Raw genomic sequence first — 20,791 nt, 5'->3', positions numbered from 1 at the left:
TTCCTTACAAATAGCAACCAAACAAGAGGAAGGATGACTGTACTAATATCAGACAAAATAGATACTAAGTAAAAACTGATCCAAGAAACAAAGAAGGACATTATATACTGATAAGAAGACTGTGTATATTGATAAAATATATATTGATTATACATTGACAAAACCACCAGGAACACGTAACAGTTATAAACATACATAGACCAACCATCAGAACTCCTAAATATAGGAAGCAAACGTTGACAGAATTGAAAGGAGAAGTAGACAGCTCTGCAATAATAGGAGAAGACTTCAGTTCTCCACTTTCAATAATGGATAGGACAACCAGACAGAAGATTATGAAGGAAACAGAGGACGTGAACATGTCTATAGACTAACTGAACCTAACAAACAGATACATGATACTCTACCCAACAACAGCAGAATACATATTTTTCTTAAGGGCACCTGGACCATTCGTTGAAAAAGAAGAAAAATCTCAAATCAACAACCTAACTTTACAACTAGAAAAGAACAAACTAAACCCAAAAGCTATCAGAATAAAAGAAATAATAAATATTAGGCCATCACCAAAAAATCTACAAACAATAAATGGTTGAGAGGGTGTGTAGAGAAGGGAACCCTCCTGCGCTGTTGGTGGGAATGTAAATTGGTGCAGCCACTGTGGAGAACAATATGGAGATTCCTTAAAAAACTGAAAGTAGAACTACCGTATGATCCAGCAATCCTACTCCTGGGCATATATCCAGAGAAAACCATAATTCCAAAAGACATGTACCCCAGTGTTCATTGCAGCACAATTTACAATAGCCAAGACATGGAAGCAATCTCAGTGTCCATCAACAGAGGAATGGATAAAGAAGATGTGACACATATAAACAATGGAATATCAGCCATGAAAAATAATGAAATAATGCCATGTGTAGCAACATGCATGGACCTAGAGACTGTCATACTAAGTGAAGTAAGTCACACAGAGAAAGACAAATATCATATGATATCGCTTATATGTAGAATCTAAAGGAATGGTACAAGTGAACCTATTTATAAAACAGAACTTCAGTCACAGATGTAGAAAACAAACTTGTGGTTACCAGGTGAGAAAAGGGAGGGGAGGGATAAATTGGGAGATTGGGATTGACAGATACACACTACTGTATATAGAATAGATAACTAATAAGACTACTAAACAGCACAGGGAGCTCTATCCTGTACTCTGTAATGACCTATATAGGAACAGAATCTAAAAAAGAGTGGATAACATGTGTATGAATAACTGACTCCCTTTGCTGTACAGCAGAAACTAACACTGTAAATCACCTATACTCCAATAAAAAATAGAGGAAAAAATAAATATTAGGGATAAATAGAAAATAGAAAAGCAATGGAGAAAATCAACAAATGCTGTTTCTTCAAAAAGATCAACAAAATGATCAAACCTTAAGCTAGACTGATTAAGGGAAAAAAGAAAAGACTCACATAACTAAAAGTAGAACTGTGAAGACATTATTACTCAATTTACAGAAATAAAAAGTATTATCAGAGAGTACTTTAATGATTATATGCCAACAAATTGGACAACCTAGATGAAAAGGATAAATTCCTAGAAATACACAACTGACCAAGTCTAAATCATGAAGAAATAGAAGCTCTGAACACACCCATAACTAGTAAGGAGATTGAATTGGTAATCAAAAACCTCTCAATAAAGAAAAGCCCAGGACCAGATGGCTCTACTGGTGAATTTTACCAAACATTTAAAGAAGAATTAACATCAATCCTCCTCAAACTCTTCCAAAGCAATTGCAGAGGAGGCAACATTTCCAAACTCATCCTATGAGGACAGATTTACGCTGATACCAAAGCCAGACAAAGACACTACAAGAAAACCACTGAGTAATAGCCCTTATGAATATTGACACAAAAATCCTCAATAAAATACTAGCAATACTAGAATTCAAGAGCACATTAAAATTACTGTATACCATGACCAAAAGAGATTTATTCCTGGAATGCAAGGCTAGTTCATATGAAAACTGATCAATGCAGTATACTCTATTAACAAAATGAAGGAAAATAAACTATGCCATCATCTCAACTGATGCAGAAAAAGCATTTGACAAAATTCAACTTTCCATAATAAAAACATTCAACAAACTAGGAATAGAAGGAAACTACCCCAATATAATAAAAGCTATATATCAAAAGCCCACAGCTAACATAACACTCATGGTGAAATACTGAAATTTTTCCTCTAAGATCAAGTAAAACAAGGATACCCACTTTCACCACTTTTATTCAACACAGTCCTGGAAGTCTTAACCAGAGAAATTAGGCAAGAAAAAGAAATAAAAGACATTCAAATTGGAGAGAAAAGAAGTAAAATTATCTCTACTCACAGATGACATGATCTTATATGTAGAAAACCCTAAAGACTGCACAAAAACTGAACTAAAAGCAATCCATCAGTCACAGAATATAAAATCAACAACAGAAACAAAAAACACCCACTTGTGTGTCTCTTTACTAACAATGAACAATCTGAAGAAAAAATTAAACAATTTAACTTTCATTTACTGTAACATCAAAAAGAAAAAAACACTTAGGAATTAACTTGACAAAGAAGGTGAAAGACTTGTATGCTCAAAATGTCACTGAAAGAAATTTTGAAAGACACCAATAAATGGAAAGATATCCTGTGTTCATGGATTGGAAAACAATATTGTTAAGATGTCAATATTACCAAAAGCAATCTACAGGTTTAATGCAATCCCTATCAAAAACCCAATGGCGAAAATAGAAAAAATTCATTTAAAAATTCATATGGAGTCTCAAGAGACCCCCCCCCCAAAGCCAAAACAATCTTAAAAAAACAAACCAGGTTGGAAAAGACAAGATGGTGGAGTAGAAGACCTTGAGCTCCCCTCCTCCCATGAGCACACCGAAAGCACAACTAACTGTTGAACAACCGTCAATAAAAAAGACTGAAACATTACCAAAAAAGATATTCTACATCCAAAGACAAAGAAAAAATCACAATGAGACAGGAGGAGGGGCATACTTGCAATCTAATCAAATCACATACCCCCCAGGCTGGGTGACCCACTGACTGGAGAATAATTACATCACAGAAGTTCTTCCATGGGAGTGAGAGTTCTGAGCCCGACATCAGGCTCCCCAGCGTGGGGATCTGGCACTGGGAGGAGGAGCCCCCAGAGCATTTGGCTTTGAAGGCCAGCAGGTCTGAATCTCAAGAACTCCACAGGACTTGGGGAAACAAAGACTCCATGCTTGGAGGGTGCACACAAAGTCCCTTGAGCGCCAGGTCACAGCACAAAAGCAGTGACTCCAAAGGAGCCTGGGTTAGGCCTACGTGCTGGTCTTGGAGGGTCTCTTGGGCAGCTGTGGCTCTCTCCTGGGACATAAAAGCTGGTGGTTAACATATCCAGGAGTATGCATCTGGAGGCTGATATCTTGCTTGGGACGTTAGCACCAAGACCTGGCCCCACCCAACAGCCTGTAGGCCCCAGTGCTGGACGCCTCAGGCCAAACAACCGAAAGGCAGAACACAGCCCCACCCATCAGCAGACAGGCTGCCTAAACACTTTCTGAACCCACAGCCGCCTCTAGACATACCCCTTGACATGGCCCTGCCCACCAGAAAGCCTATACAAGCCTCTAGACCAGGCTTACCAACTAGGGGGCAGACACCAGAAGGAAGGAAACTACGATCCTGAAGCCCACAGAACTGAGTCTGAAAATACAGGTCAGAACCTACCCTGGGACTAGCTCGTCCCTGGCCCTTGGGTGACGAGAGGGGAGAGCACTGCTGGGACACAGAGAACATCTCCTACAGAGGCCACTTCTCCAAGGTTGAGGAATGTAACTAAGCTACTACATACATAAAAATACAAATAGAAATTTCAACAAAATGACATGGCAAAGCAATATGTTCCAGACGAAGGAACAAGATAAAACCCCAGAAGAACTACTAAGTGAAGTGGAGATGGGCAATCTACTCAAGAAAGAGTTCTGAGTAATGATCATAAAGATGATCCAAGAACACAGGGAAAGAATGGAGGCACTGACTGAGAAGTTACAAGAAGTTTTTAAGAAAGAATTAGAAAAAATAAACAACAACCAGAGTTGAAGAATACAATAAATGAAATGAAAAATACACTAGAAGGAATCAAGAGCAGAATAAATGAGGCAGAAGAATGGTTAAGTGAGCTGGAAGATAGAGTGGTGGAAATCACTGTCTCAGAACATAATAAAGAAAAAAGAATGAAAAGAAACAGGGACAGTTTAAGAGGCCTCTGGGACAACGTCAAATGCACCAACATTCAAGTTATAGGGGTTCCAGAAGAAGATGAGAGAGAGAAAGGGCCTGAGGAGATATTTGAAGAGATAATAGCTTAAAATTTCTCTAACATGGGAAAGGAAACAGTCAGCCAAGTCCAGGAAGCACAGAGTACCAGACAGGATCAACCCAAGTAAGAACATGCCAAGACATATAGTAATCAAACTGACGAAAATTAAAGAGAAAGAGAAAATATTAAAGGCAACAAGGGAAAAGCAACAAACAACAAAGGAACCCCCAAAAGGTTATCAGCAGATTTTCAGCAGAAACTCCACAGGCCAGAAAGGAGTTGCACGATATCTTTAAAGTGATGAAAGGGAAAAACCTACAACCAAGAATACTCCATCCAGCAAGGGTCTTATTCAGATTCAATGGAGAAATAAAAGCTTTACAGACAAGCAAAAGCTAAAAGAATTCAGCACCACCAAACCAGCTTTACAACAAATGCTGAGGGAACTTCTTTAAGCAGAAAAGAAAAGGCCACAACTAGAAACAAGAAAATCGTGAATGGAAAAGCTCACTGGTAAAGGGAAACAGAGAGTGAAAGTAGGAAATCATCCACACACAAGTATATATCTAAACCAAAATCATGAGAGGAGAAAAGTATAAATGCAGGATATCAGAAATGCATTGGAAATGAACATATCAGCAACTTAGAACAATCATGTATATATATAGACTGCTATAATAAAATCTCATGGTAACTGCAAACCAAAAATCTACAACAGATATACACACAAATAAGAAGAATGACTCCAAGACAGATTGGTGATCTCTTAGAATGATAGGTGTAAGTGGCCCCTTGTTCCAAAGGTGCCAACTCACCTATGCAGGACATATTAAGAGTTTGTTTGGGAGGTTAGTTCAAGATGGCGGAGTAGACAGATGTCAGCTCACCCCATTCTTATGAAAACACCAAAATCACAACTAATTATTGAACAACCAATGACAAAAAAATGCTGGAACCTAAAAAAAAAAAAAAAAAAAAAGATACCCTACATTCAAAGACAAAGAAGAAGCCACAACGAGACGGTAGGAGGGGTACAATCATGATAAAATCAAATCCCATACCTGCTGTGTGGGTGACTCACAAACTGGAAAATAATTATATCACAGAAGTTCTCCCATGGGAGTGAGAGTTCTGAGCCCCACATCAGGCTTCCCAGCCTGGGGATCCGGTAACAGGAGGAGCAGTCCCCAAAGAATCTGGCTTTGAAGGCCAGCAGGGTTTGAATGCAGGACTTCCACAGGACAGGGTGAAACAGAAACTCCATTCTTGGAGGGCACACACAAAGTCCTGTGCGCACCAGGACCCAGGGGTAAAAAGCCCATAAGAGACTGGACCAGACCTACCTGCTAGTACTGGAGGGTCTCCTGCAGAGGTGATGGGGAAGGCAGCTGAAGCTCACTGCAGGGACAAAGACACTGGCAACAGCAGTTCTGGGAAGTACCCACTGACGTGAGCCCTCCTAGAGGCCACCACTAGCCCCACCATATAGCCTGTAGGCTCCAGTGCTGGGTCACCTCAGGCCAAACAACTAACAGGGAGGGAAAATAGCCCCACCCATCAGCAGATTAAAGTTTTACTGAGCATGGCCCTGCCTACCAGAGGGACAAGACCCAGCTCCACCCACCACCAGTCCTTCCCATCAGGAAGGCAAAAGCCTCTTTGATAGCCTCATCTACCAGAGGGCAGACAGCAGAAGCAGAAAGAACTATAATCCTGCAGCCTGCAGAATAGAAACCACAATCACAGAAAGTTAGACAAAATGAAACGGCAGAGGAATATGTTCCAGATGAAGGAACAAGATAAAACCCCAGAAAGTCAACTAAGTGAAGTGGAGACAGGCAACCGTCTGGAAAAAGAATTCAGAATAATGACAGTGAAGATGATCCAGGATCTCAGAAAAAGAACAGAGGCAAGGATCGAGAAGATGCTAGAAATGTTTAACAAAAACCCAGAAGAACTAAAGAACAAACAAACAGAGATGAACAATATAATAACTGAAATGAAAAATACACTAGAAGGAATCAATAGCAGAGTAACTGAGGCAGAAGAACCGATAAGTGAGCTGGAAGACAGAACGGTGGAAATAACTGCCGAGGAGCAGAATAAAGAATGAAAAGAAATGAAGAGAGTCTCAGAGGCCTCTGGGATGACATTAAATGCACCATCATTTGCATTATAGGGGCCCCAGAAGCGGAAGAGAGAAAGGACCTGAGAAAAGGTTTGAAGACATAATAACTGAAAACTTCCCTAACATGGGAAAGGAAACAGTCACCCGAGTCCAGGAAGCACAGAGAGTCCCAAGAAGGATAAACCCAAGGAGGAGGAACACACCACCAAGACACACAGTAATCAAACTGACAAAAATTAAAGACAAAGAAAAAACTTTAAAAGCAACAAGGGAAAAACAACAAACGACATACAAGGGAACGCCCATAAGGTTATCAGCTGATTTCTCAGAAGAAACTCTGCAGGCCAGAAGGGAGTGACATGATATATATATAAAGTGATGAAAGGGAAGAACCTACAACCAAGAATACTCTATCCAGCAAGGCTCTCATTCAGATTTGACAGAGAAATCAAAAGCTTTATGGACAAGCAAAAGCTAAGAGAATTCAGCACCCCCAGGCCAGCTTTCCAACAAATGCTAAAATAACTTCTCTAGGCAGGAAAGCAACCAGCAGCTTAAAATAACCACGTACATATATAGACTGCTATAACAAAACCTCATGGGAACAGCAAACCCAAAATCTGTAATAGGTACAAACACAAAAAAGGAAACACAACCCAACAGAACACTAAAGATGGTCATCAAACCACAAGAGAAGAGAAAAAGAGAGGAAAGGAAGAAAAAAGACCTACAAGGACAGACCAAAAAAATTAAGAAAATGGCAGTAGGAACATACGTATTGATTATTACCTTAAAAGGATTAAATGCTCCAACCAAAAGACACAGAATGGCTGAATGGCTACAAAAACAACACCCGTATATATGCTGTTTACAAGAGACCCACTTCAGACCTAGGGACACATACCAACTGAAAGTGAGGGGATGGAATAACATACTCCACGCAAATGAAAATCAAAAGAAAGCTGCAATAGCAATACTCATATCAGACAAAATAGACTTTAAAATAAAGACTATTGTAAGAGACAAAGAAGGACACTACATAATGATCAAGGGATCAATCCAAGGAGAAGACATAACAATTGTAAATAGATACGCACCCAACAGAGGAGCACCTCAATATGTAAGGCAAACACTAAGAGCCATAAAGGGAGAAATCAACAGTCACACAATAATAGTGGGGGCTTAACACCCCACTTTGTTTTTTTTATAGCATGCCTTTTTTTAATACCTATTAATTGCTTTTTTAAATTAATTAAGTTGTGCCAGGTCTTAGTTGCAGCCAGTGGGCTCCTTAGTTGCGGTTCACCAGCTCCTTAGTTGTGGCATGTGAGCTCCTTAGTTGTGGCAGGCAGGCTCCTTAGTTGTGGCTCACAGGCTCCTTAGTTGCAGCATGCGAACACTTAGTTGCGACACGCGTGAGGGATCTGGTTCCTGGACCAGGGATCGAATCTGAGCCCCCTGTATTGGGAGTGTGGAGTCTTAACCACTGGGCCACCAGGGAAGTCCCAACACCCCACTTTCATCAATGGATAGATCATTCAGAAAGAAAATCAATAAGGAAACACAGGCCTTAAATCACCCATTAGACCATATGGACTTAATTGGTATTTATAGAGCATTCCATCCAAAAGCAGCAGAATACACGTTCTTCTCATGTGCATGCAGAAGAGTCTTCAGGATCTACCACATGCTGGGCCACAAAGCAAGCCTTGGTAAATTTAAGAAAACTGAAATCATATCAAGCATCTTTTCTGACCACACGCTATGAGATTAGAAATAAACAAGGAAAAAACTGTAAAAAACAAACACGTGGAGGCTAAACAATATGCTACTAAACAACCAATGGATCACTGAAGAAATCGAAGAGGAAACAAAAAAATACCTAGAGACAAATGAAAACGAAAAAAACAATGATCCAAAACCTATGGGATGCAGCAAAAGCAGTTCTAAAGGGAAGTTAATAGCAATACAAGCTTACATCAGGAAACAAGAAAAATATCAAACAAACCACCTAACTTTACACCTAAAGCAACTAGAGAAAGAAGAACAAAATCCAAGTTAGTAGAAGGAAAGATATCATAAAGATCAGAGCAGAAATAAATGAACTAGAAACGAATAAAACAATACCAAAGATGAAAGAAACTAAAAGCTGGTTCTTTGAAGAGATAAACAAAATTGATAAACCACTAGCCAGCCTCATCAAGAAAGAAAGGGAGAGGGCCCAAATCAATAAAATTAGAAACGAAAAAGGAGAAGTTACAACAGACACCACAGAAATACAAAGCATCCTAAGAGACTACTACAAGCAACCATATGCCAATAGAATGAACAACCTGGAAGAAGTGGACAAATTCTTAGAAAGGTACAATTTCCCAAAGCTGAACCAGGAAGAAAGAGAAAATGTGAACAGACCAATCACATGTACTGAAATTGAATCTGTGATTTAAAGACTCCCAACAAAGGGACTTCCCTGGTGGTCCAGTGGTTAAGAATTGGTCCTGCAATGCAGGGAACGCCAGTTCGATCTCTGGTCAGGGAGCTAGGATCCCACATGCCGCAGGGCAACTAAACCTGTGCGCCACAACTACTGAGCCCGTGCACTCCGGAGCCAGTGTGCCACAACTAGAGAGGAGCCTGTGCACCGCAACGAAGAGCCCACGTGCTATGAGGCCACTATAGCACCAGTAAAATATACAAACAGCTTATACAGCTCAATATCAAAAAAACAAACAACCCAATCAAAAAATGGGCAGAAGAGGGCTTCCCTGGTGGCACAGTGGTTGAGAGTCCGCCTGCCAATGCGGGGGACACGGGTTCGTGCCCCAGTCCGGGAGGATCCCGCCGGGAGCCATGGCCGCTGAGCCTGCGTGTCCGGAGCCTGTGCTCTGCAACGGGAGGGGCTGCGACAGTGAGAGGCCCACGTACCGCAAAAAAAAAAAAAAGGGCAGAAGATCTGAAAAGACATTTTTTCAAAAGAAGACACGCAGATGGCCAACAAACACATGAAAAGATGCTCAACATCGCTAATTATTAGAGAAATGCAAATCAAAACTACAATGAGGTATCACCACATACCAGTCAGAATGGCCACTATTAAAAAGTCTACAAATAATAAATGCTGGAGAGGGTGTGGAAAAAAGGGAATGCTTCTACACAGTTGGTGGGAATGCAAACTGGTACAACCACTATGAAGAACAGAATGGAGGTTCCTTTAAAAACTAAAAATAGAGCTACCATATGATCCAGTAATCCCACTCCTGGGCATATATCTGGAGAAAGCCATAATTAGAAAAGATACATGGACCCCAATGTTCATGGCAGCACTATTTACAATAGCCAAGACACGGAAGCAACCTAAATGTCCATCGACAGAGGAATGGATAAAGAAGATGTTGTACATATATACAGTGAAATATTACTCAGCCATAAAAAAGAATGAAATAAGCCATTTGCAGCAAAATGGATGGAGCTAGAGATGATCATACTAAGACAAAGACAAGTATCACATGGTATCACTCATATGTGGAATCTAACTAAAAAAAATGATACACGAACTTATTTACAAAACAGAAACTGACTCAAAAACATAGAAAACAAACTTATGGTTACCAAAGCGGGGGGGAGAGAGGGATAAATTAGGAGTTTGTGCTTAAAATATACATACTACTATATAGATAACCAACAAGGACCTACTGTATAGCACAGGGAACTATACTCAATATCTTGTAATAACCTATAATGGTAGAGAGTGTAAAAATAAATAAATTAAAAATATATACATATAACTGAATCACTTTACTGTACACCTCAAACTAACACAATATTGTAAATCAACTATATTTCAATAAAAATTTAAAAAAAAGAACAAAGTTGGAGGCCTCATACTTCCTGATTTTAAAACCTATTTAAAAGCTACAGGCTTTGAAACAGTGTGGTACTGCCATAAAGACACATAGACCAACGGACTAGAAGAGAGACCCCAGAAATAAACCCTGGCATATATGGTCAAATAATTTTTGACAAGCATGCCAAGACAGTTCAATGGGGAGAGGACAGTCTTTTCAACAAATGGTGCTGGGAAATCTGGACAGCCACGTACAAAAGGATGAAGTTGAACCTTTACCTAATACCATATACAGAAATTAACTCAAAATGGATCAAAGATCTAAACATTAGAGCTACATCTATAAACTTCTCAGAAGAAAACATAGGGGAAAATCTTATGACATTGTATTTGGTTATGATTTCTTGGATATGACTCAAAAAGCACAGGTAAGAAAATAAAAATAGATAAATTGGACTACATCAAAATTTAAAACTTTTGTGCATCAAAGGACACAATCAACAGAGTGAAAAGAAAACCAAGAGAAAGGGAGAAACTATTGGCAAATCATATATCTGATAAAAGTTCCAGAATACATAAAGAACTCCTAAAGCTCAACAACCAATAAATAAACCCCATTAAAAATGTATATAGGACTTGAATAGACATTTCTCCAAGAAAATTAAAAATGGCAAAAAGCACATGAAAAGATGTTCAACATTACTAATTATTAGGGAAATACAAATCAATATCACAGCCATTAGGATGGCTACTACTTAAAAAACAAACAACCCCCCCCAAAACAAAACAAAACAAAAACCCAGGAAGTAACAAGTGCTGAGGAGGACGTGGAGAAATGCACACTTAACAACAGTTAAGATGGTAAAATTTATGTGTATTTTACTAAAATTAAAATATTTTAAAAGACCCTTTCAGGGGGCTGAAAAGTCAAGCCAGAGAATGGGAGAAAATTTTTGCAAACCACATATATGACAAAAGACTCATATACAGAATTTATAAAGAGCTCTCAAAACTCAACAGTAAAAACAGTAATGTAATTAGATATGAAAAGATGCTTCACTCAAAGAGTTATGTGATGGCAAAGAAGCACATGAGAAAAGGCGACCGTTATTAGTCATTAGGGAAATGTAAATTAAGACCAAGATTGAGATATCACTATATATTTATTAAAACAGCTAAAATAAAAACTAGACGATACCAAATACTGATGAGGATGCAGAAAAACTGAATATCTCAAAAACTGCTGGTGAGATTTCATAAAATTTTCTGGCAGTTTTTAAAATATATTTTTTAAAATTTTATTTCTTTTATTAGTTATTTTGGCTGTGCCAGGTCTTAGTTGTGGCATGTGGGATTTTTTTTTTTTTTTTTTTTTTGCAGCATGTGTACTCTCAGTTGCGGCACTGCAGACTTATTAGTTGTGGCATGCACATGGCATCGAGTTCTCCAACCAGAGATCAAACCTGGGCCCCATGCATTGGGAGCACGGAGACTGACCCTGAACATGAAATTCTGATTCATACCCTTTGTTCACGTTGCTATTGAAGGGTCTGTCTTCATGCTGATGTAAAAAAGCTGCTTAGATACTTGAGGATACAGATGATCTGTTAATTTTGTATAACTCTTCCCCTTGTGGGTTATTCCCCTTTTAATTTGTACGAGGAAACCGCACAGGTAGAATTGTGTCCCCCCAACAGAGCTTGAAGTCCGAACCCCCAGAACCTCGTAACTGACTTGGTTTCGGAAATAGGGTGGTTGGAGATGAACTTAGTTTATACGAGGTCACACTGGGGTAGGGTGGGCACCTAATCCAACGTGGCGGCTGTCCTTATAGAAAGGGGACATTTGGAGATATGTGCACACAGGCAGAGCCACGTGAAGACAAAGACAGAGGTTGGGGCAGTGCATCTACAGGCCAGGGAACAGTGGAGATCACAGCAGACCCAGAGCTGGGGAAAGGCCTGGAGCAGAGCCTCCTATAGCTTCAGGGGAAGCCAGCCCATCCCAGCCTCCATCTCTGACTTTTAACCAGAGCTTGGAGACCATACATTGCTGTTGTTTAAGCCACTCGGTCTGTGGTGCTTTGTTATGACAGCCCCAGGGAACTAAAATTATTACGGAGCTCGCAGTTTAACTGAGACAAGGCATCGTCTTTCCTTTCTGAGTTTTGCACTTGTTCTGCTACTTAAAAATCATTTCTTGTCACCAACTCTAAAAATACTGATGTGTTTTTCTGGTATCATGCTTTACTTTAAATTACTCCATGTATTCAAAATATACATTTAGGTATGACATAAAATAAAAATTACTTCTAAAGAATTAGCCAATTATCTCAGAATCACTTATTAATAATTCACCCTCTTTTCACTGATTTAAAATGTCATATTATTATACAGTAGATTGTATTTGTAAAGTCTGACTTTATTTCTGGATGTTCTGTTTTGTTCTCTGATATATCAATTGAGACTGGCTGCAAAATATTTTTCTTACTATAACTTTATATTATGTTGTAAAATCTGGAAATCAAATTTCACCATTAGTCTTCTTTCTCTTTTTCCTACCAATATTTTCATGGTTATTCTGACTCATTCCTCCAGATAAACTTTAACATAATACTGTCAAGGGCTTCCCTGGTGGCGCAGTGGTTGAGAGTACGCCTGCCGACGCAGGGGACACGGGTTCGTGCCCCAGTCCGGGAGGATCCCACATGCCGTGGAGCGGCTAGGCCCGTGAGCCATGGCCGCTGAGCCTGCGCGTCCGGAGCCTGTGCTCCGCAACGGGAGAGGCCACAACAGTAAGAGGCCCGCGTACCCCCCCACACACACACACACAAATAATAATAATAATAAAAATAATACTGTCAAATGTTCCCCCAAATCTCTCTGGCATTAACTGCATTAATTTTATAAACAAAAACAGGGAGAACTGGTAACTTTACAACACTGATTTTTCCCATCAGAAACTCCGTCTCTCCCTCCAAATTTCTATTTCCCTTTACGGAGTTTTGTCATTTTATTTGAATGGGTCCCACACATTTCTTTTTGAGGCTTCAGGATGAAAAAGTTTTAAAACTGGTTCACAGTACCTAATCAAACTTACAAGCTTTTGCACAGCAAAGGAAACCATAAACAAAACGAAAAGACAACCTACAGAATGGGAGAAAATATTTGCAAATGATGCAACCAACAAGGGCTTAATTTCCAAAATATACAAACAGCTCATACAACTCAACAACAACAGAAAACAAACAACCCAATCAAAAAATGGGCAGAAGACCTAAATAGACATTTCTCCAAAGAAGACATACAGATGGCCAATAGGCACATGAAAAGATGCTCAACATGGCTAATCATTTGAGAAATGCAAATCAAAACTACAATGAGGTACCACCTCACACCAGTCAGAATGGCCATCATCAAAAAATCCGCAAACAGTAAATGCTGGAGAGGGTGTGGAGAACAGGGAACCCTCTTGCAGTGTTGGTGGGAATGTAAATCATTTACACAGTGTAGCCACTGTGGAGAACAGTATGGAGGTTCCTCAGAAAGCTAAAAATAGAGCTACCATATGATCCAGCAATCCCACTCCTGGGCATATATCGGACAAAACTATAATTCAAAAAGATACATGCACCCCAATGTTCACTGCTGCACTATTTACAATAGCCAAGACATGGAAGCAACCTAAATTTCCATTGATAGAGGAATAAAGAAGATGTGGTACACATATATAGTGGAATATTACTCAGTCATAACAAAGAATGAAATAATGCCATTTTCAGCAACACGATGCAACTAGAAATCCAGTGAAGTCAGTCAGAAAGACAAATACCATATGATATCACTTATACGTGGAATCTAAAATATGACACGCGAATCTATGAAATAGAAACAGATTCACAGGGAACAGACTGCGGGTTGCCAAGGGGGAAGGGGTTGGGGGACGGGTGGAGTGGGAGGTTGGGGTTAGCGGATGTAAGTTTTTATATATAGGATGGATAAAGAACAAGGTCCTACTGTACAGCACAGGGAACTATATTCAATATCCTATGATAAACCATGATGGAAAAGACTATACAAATAAAAAAAGAATGTATATATATGTACAACTAAAAAAAATTTGTTCATTGTTTGAAAGATCTCTCTCCAATTTTTTCAATTCAATTTTACAATTCAGTTGTATTTTGTAATGACCAATTCTGGTGTGTGCAGAAGTATGCAGTTACACATGTTAATGTCTATTTTAAATTTCATCTAGATATTTTGAAACCAGATCACTTTACTGAGATTATTAGTTTTAAAACTTTTCTACGTGATTTGCTTAGTTTTCCAAGAAGATAAGCATATCAATAGCAAATAATAAGTTTTTCTCCCTCTTTTTTATTTAAGGGTCTTATTTCCTTTTCTTGGCGTATTACACTAGCTGAAACATCCAGAACAATATAAATAAAATATTCTTCTATTTCAAGTTGCACTAAGAATATTTTTTACATCATGAGTGGGTCTTGAAGGCAGAACTAATCTACAGAGATTGGAAGTGGATCAGGGGTTTCTGGGATGGACTGTGGGTGGCAGGCTCTGTATCTTGATTGGGATAGTAGTTATGTCAGTGTGTATATTTGTCAAAAGTCACTGACCCGTACACTTAAAATTTGTGAGTTTTTGTTGTATTGATTTACACATTAATACAATGTTGGGTGTTGAAAGGTTCTTTTTTTTGTTTTTTATAAATTTATTTATCTAATTTATTTATTTTTGGCTGAGTTGGGTCTTCATTGCTGCGCGGGCTTTCTCCAGTTGCGACGAGCAGGGGCTTCTCTTCGTTGCGGTGTGTGGGCTTCTCACTGCAGTGGCTTCTCTGCTGTGGAGCATGGGCTCTAGGCGCGTGGACTTCAGTAGTTGTGGCTTGCGGCTCTAGAGCGCAGGCTCAGTAGTTGTGGCGCACGGGCTTAGCTGCTCTGCGGCATGTGGGATCTTCCCGGACCAGGGCTCGAACCCATGTCCCCTGCATTGGCAGGCGGACTCTTAACCACTGCGCCACCAGGGAAGCCCCTGAATGCTTTTATAAAGGTTCTATTGCACTGATAATGGGGCTGTTCTCCTCAAACAGGCTGTGATGATGAACTATTCCAATCATTCTTTTTTCCCCTCCACATTTTATGCATTTAAAAAACATTATAACAGTAAGAAACAATCACAGCATAGAAGTGTTTAATATGCAGTTAAGCACCATGGAATAAAAATGTAACTCAAGGCACAGTGCTTAAGAAGCCGCCTGCCAATGCAGGGGACACGAGTTCAAGCCCTGGTTTGGGAAGATCCCACATGCTGCGGAGCAGCTAAGCCTGTGTGCCACAACTACTGAGCCTGTGCTCTAGAGCCTGCGAGCCACAACTACTGAGCCCGCGTGCCACAACTACTGAAGCCCATGTGCCTAGAGCCTGTGCTCCACAACAAGAGAAGCCACGACAATGAGAAGCCCATGCACCGCAATGAAGACCCAACGCAGCCTAAATAAATAAATTAATTTATATTAAAAAAAATGTAATCTGAAATGCCACCATGGCAGGGATTACCATCAACATTTCTTCCCTCTCACCAACCCATCTAATCACACTTACGTGTGTGCACACGTGTATGTGCACACACACGGACACCATGTCACCTGCCACTTAAGACATTTCAATGGCCTACAAGACTGCACGGTCTGGCCTCTGCTGTGACAAATTACCACAAACTCAGCGGCTGAAAATGATGCAAATGTCTTCTCTTTCAGTTCTGGAGGCCAGGGGTCTACAGAGGGTCTATGCAGGGGGGCAGCTGTTTCTTTCCGTTTCCAGCAGGTAGAGCTACACCTGACTCACGGCCCTTCCTTCATCTTTGCAGGTGGTGGCGAGCATCTGCTCTCCCAACTCTGCTTCCTTCTTGTGTCTGACGTTTCCCCCCAACCCCACCTCCCCTTGGTAAGGACCCTTGTGACAACACCGGGCCCCCTGGACAATCTAGGATTATCTCCTACCACAAGGGCCTTAACTTAATCATGTGCAAACACCTCCACGTAAGGGAGCGTTCAGTCTCCACGGGTCAGGACGTGGACATCTTTGCGGGCTGCTGTTCAGCTGGCCACCCCTCACCTCTCTCTCCAGCCTCGGGCTCCAGGGACGCCCCCCCCCCCAGCACCCCAGCTGCATCGCCCACCTCGCGGTGTCTAGAACACAGCGCATCAGGACGTTTTCACAGAGAAAGGAGACCATCCCCATAACAGAAGGAAAGGGATTTCCATGCCCTGGGAAGGTGAGGAGAGTAGCAAAGCTGGGAATTGTGACAGAGTGCCCAGAGGAGGACACCCTGCTGACGAGGATTCTAGGACATTCGCCACTGCTTCTGGGTCATGTGTGGAACCAGCCTCAGGCTCCAGCATGAACAGGGGACACAAGAACACAGCGCCCCTGACATCTGGGCCTCATCTGCAGCCCAGCCTCCGGCCGAAAGGCAGGGTGATGGCTGGGAGGAGTGACCAGGTAGAGCCACACGACAGGAAAACTCCCAACGACATCAGATTTTCAGAGTCCAACCCACCCACCCACAAGCTCCACGGGGAGACCTGGAGGTCACATGTGCAGACGTCCACTCACCGCGGTGGAGAGGCGTGAGGCCAGTGTCATCTCCAGGTTGCCCTTCAGGCCCACCAGGGGCGGCACCAAGGTGAGCAGGTCCTTCACCTCCGTGAACACAGGCCAGTGCTGCGGGGAAAGAACTGGGGGTCAGTCCAAGCACATGTACCGCGCCTCTCAGGAACTGCTCAAGAGATACTTCGACAAGTCCTCGTTCCCTGTAAAATGAAAAAAACTACCCAGTTTCTTAAATGGCTTTAAACTAAACAGAGTAATGATCAACCATGAACAGTGGCCCAGGGAACCCCTTCCTTCCCTGGCTGCCGGGAGACTGGGTCTGGGCCCGTGCCCGTGGACGGGGAACTGCTTTGTCCTGCGTGCACGTCTGTAGAAACAGGAATGAGCCCCCAACTTCAAAGCTGGGGATTTCTTGTGGGATTTCTCACGGGCGAGCTGGCAGGACGATCTGGGCTGGGCAGGGACTCCCTGGCCCCAAGGCCGATGGGTGGGGCCCAAGGTCACATGGGGGCCCTGGATTTGTGAAAACTGACAGAATGTGTCTCTATCACTTGTAAATAAATAAAAATGTAAAAAGAAGGAACAGGAAGCACAAGCACGCTTCAAGAGAACGTGAAGACGTTTCTTTGTGAAGGGAAACTGGTCCTACCTGTTTAACGTGCAGTTAGACTGCCCCTACCCCAACTGGTTTTTCACACCCCAACTGATCCGACTGGCTGCTTTCGCCTCCCTGGGCCTGAGCTATCTGTGACCCTCCACAGAAGCTGGTCCTAGAAACCCTGCTGCTCTGTGAGCTGGGAGGCAGGTGGCGTGGGGTCTGGTTCCCCGTCCCCAAGACAAGAGTCCCCCTACCCCAGGGGCCCAGAGGGTCATCAAAAGAGCCACCCCACAATGCATCTTACAGGACCTGGAAGCAGAGGGGCGGGCCAGGCCCTCTGAAGACCCCTTTGTGTCCTGAGATCTGGGAAGTTTCGCAGACTCACAGTTACGGTTCCCTCTCCTTTACCTTTTCTACAAAGCTGGGAAGTTGAGAACCCAGTCCCAGCTCTGGTGGAGTTACAAGCCTTCCTCTCCGAAAAGTGCAGAAGGAATGTGTCACCAGCCAAGGGGGTGCTGCGTCCTGTCCAGCAGAGGCCCCTCCCACCTGGGAAGCCCCCTCCCAGGGGCTGGCGCTCTCACCCTCCTCCCACGAACACACAAGACCGAGTACCCACCCCCCAAGTAAACCCCCTTCTCTCCGCCCCCTTCTTCCCCGGCACCACTGAACTTGGCCGCCGTACCTGAGACCGATGTGTGCAGGGTGACTCCCCGTGGGAACCCCTCCCCCGCTACGTGATGGGCACACCCATGTCTCCACATGGCTGATGGGGCCTCGTCCTGTCCTGTGCTGACCTCTGATTGTCCCATCTTGGCCTCCGCTGAGGGCTCCTCATCTCCCTCCTGATCTTTTACATTTTTCAAACGTAAGGGACTGGAGGCATCCCTGGTGGTGCAGTGGTTAAGAATCCGCCTGCTAATGCAGGGGACATGGGTTTGAGCCCTGGTCTGGGAAGATCCCACATGCCACGGAGCAGCTAAGCCTGTGCGCCACAACTACTGAGCCTGCGCTCTAGAGCCCATGAGCCACAACTACTGAACCTGCACTCTAGAGCCCACAAGCCACAACTACTGAGCCTGCGCTCTAGAGCCCACGAGCCACAACTACTGAGCCTGCGCTCTAGAGCCCGCGAGCCACAACTACTGAGCCCGCACGCTCCGCAACAAGAGAAGCCACTGCAATGAGAAGCCTACGCACCACAACTTAGAGTAGCCTCTGCTCGCTGCAACTAGAGAAACCCCGCGCACAGCAACAAGGACCCAACACAGCCAAAAAAAAAACAAAAAACAAAACACAAAAATGTGAGGGACTTATTTTCTTTCTCCAGACAGGAAGGCTGCAAAGGTCTAATAACCATCTCTGCTTCTTCAACATGGGCACAGACATCTCAGCACCCACAGTAACCTTGAATCTGTGGGACCGACTCACCCATGACTGTTACGCTTTCAAAGGAAAACCCAGGATCAGCCGTTGCCAAGATCCCGTGTCCGCGGCCGAGAAAGTCCCTGTTCCAGGATATACGGAGCCAGGCCGGGGGAGGTCAGGCTGCCCGCAAGGAACCTGAGGCCCTGGCACATGCTCCCGCCCACACTTCCCTGGACTCACTCCATCCACTCGGATCTGATTCCGCCAGCAGTACAGCAAGGTTGTGACCCCCTGCCCTCTAACCCTGACTCCCCCTCCTGTCTTCGGTTCTCCCTTCTCTCCAAGTCCTCTCCCTTCCAAGGCCCAGGCCCCTCCCCACCCCACACAGGGGCGGCAGGTGAGCCTGCGAGCGGTGGTCCTGTCCTCCTGCAAGGGGTCGCCTGGGCTGGGCCACAGGCACGGCCGAGGAGGGTTGGGAAGGGGCTTTAGACACATCAGGTCTGACGACCATGAGGGGCTACTCAGAGACAAAGCCAGCAAAGGTGGACGGTGCCAGGAGAACAGAAGGCCAGGGCCCCAGGGACAACAAGTCCAAGGGATGAACAGGGCTGGAGCTGCCTGACCTGCAGACCTCTTCAGGGAGGCCCTGAATGGGTCGGGATTTTGGTCACCCACTCCCAGAGCACCCTGACGGCGGCTGGCTCCACAACACAGCTCACGCCTGCCCCCGGCCGCGGACAGCCCTGGACGCCCCACAGGTGCCCCGCCCAAGGCTCCACGCTGACCCTGCTGCATGGGCCCCGTGCGCTGGCTCTTGCACTTGGGGGGGGGGGTCTCTCAATCACGCCTACAGTCCCCAGCTCTCCCCTGCAGCCTTGAGCAGCACCTCTGGGTCATCTCAGACCCCAGCAGCCAGGGAGGACATGTCACTCCACCCCTTACGACCCTTCACTAATTCCAGTTCTGGGCACACAGGTCCTCATGTTCTGCAAACACAAAGGCAGTGCAGATCGGGGCATGAGGAGTGGGCGGGGCTGCGAGCCCTCCATCTGGCAGGTTAACGCACCCCTTTATCCCGAGATGGCTCACCAAACTGAGTGCTCACTGGCTGTGCGATTTTCTCCACGCCTGTGCTGGACACCAGTGAAGCAAAACGTGATGTTTGTTTTAGAACAAAGAACGAGGACAAAGCGAACAACGCTTCACCCTCGGCGGCCGCCCCCCGCCCACACGCTCGCCCCCTCCGTGGTCTGCGCACAAGAGCCCCCTCGCTGGGATGTTCACTGTTGCTCACGCACCCAGGAAACGGCACCTCTGAGGCCCAGCAAAGCGTCTGCAGAGTCTCCGACCTGCCCCTCCTCCCTTGCTGCCTCCGCCCCCTGCCCGTTGTCTGCAGGGGGCCCAACGGCCACCAGACACGCCAGCCAGGAAGGTCAGCTTCCGCTCAGGATTCAACCAAATTCGCTCAACAAAGGAGGAACTGGGTGACAAGTGGCTCTGTCCACCTGCCCGGCGCTTGGCTCTCGGCTGCTTCGAGCAGCCAGCCTGTCTGGTTCAGTCCTGATCCGGGAAGAGTAATCACATGTGCTTTCACGGTCCCTGGTGCCCACGTGTGCATGTAAACCCCAAAAAGGTCTGGAATGACACCACGACTCGATAGTAAGGGAGCTACGGCGACTGAGGCCGAGGTCAAAGAGGGCTTAACCTTGCTGCGATGCTTGTTTCATAAAAAGAAATACTTACACTTACTTGTGTAACTGAAAAAAAAGTTTTTGAAGACACGAAACTGATACTCTGGCCACTTACTGGGCCTCAATCCCCAGGCCCAGAATCAGAGACTCCCGGCCCCAAAGAGCGT

At 43.9% G+C, this 20,791-nt stretch overlaps 1 protein-coding gene across 5 annotated transcripts in view; it reads right to left on the bottom strand.

Moving 5' to 3' along the window:
* Window positions 1–20,791, bottom strand: part of SLC41A3 (solute carrier family 41 member 3) — a 64,754-nt gene that overhangs the window by 20,519 nt on the left and 23,444 nt on the right. For all 5 annotated transcript variants that reach the window (XR_007479509.1, XM_049715448.1, XM_049715449.1 and 2 more), the window contains one exon: window positions 16,974–17,081. Coding sequence is in view for 4 of the 5 variants with exons in the window: in XM_049715448.1 (XP_049571405.1) it covers window positions 16,974–17,081 (108 nt within the window). In the remaining variant the exon portion in view is untranslated. The remainder of the gene's footprint in view (window positions 1–16,973; window positions 17,082–20,791) is intronic.

Source organism: Orcinus orca, chromosome 10, assembly GCF_937001465.1.
Source record: "Orcinus orca chromosome 10, mOrcOrc1.1, whole genome shotgun sequence".
Classification (NCBI taxonomy): Eukaryota; Metazoa; Chordata; class Mammalia; order Artiodactyla; family Delphinidae; genus Orcinus; species Orcinus orca.
This window is presented reverse-complemented; position numbering and strand designations above follow the sequence as displayed.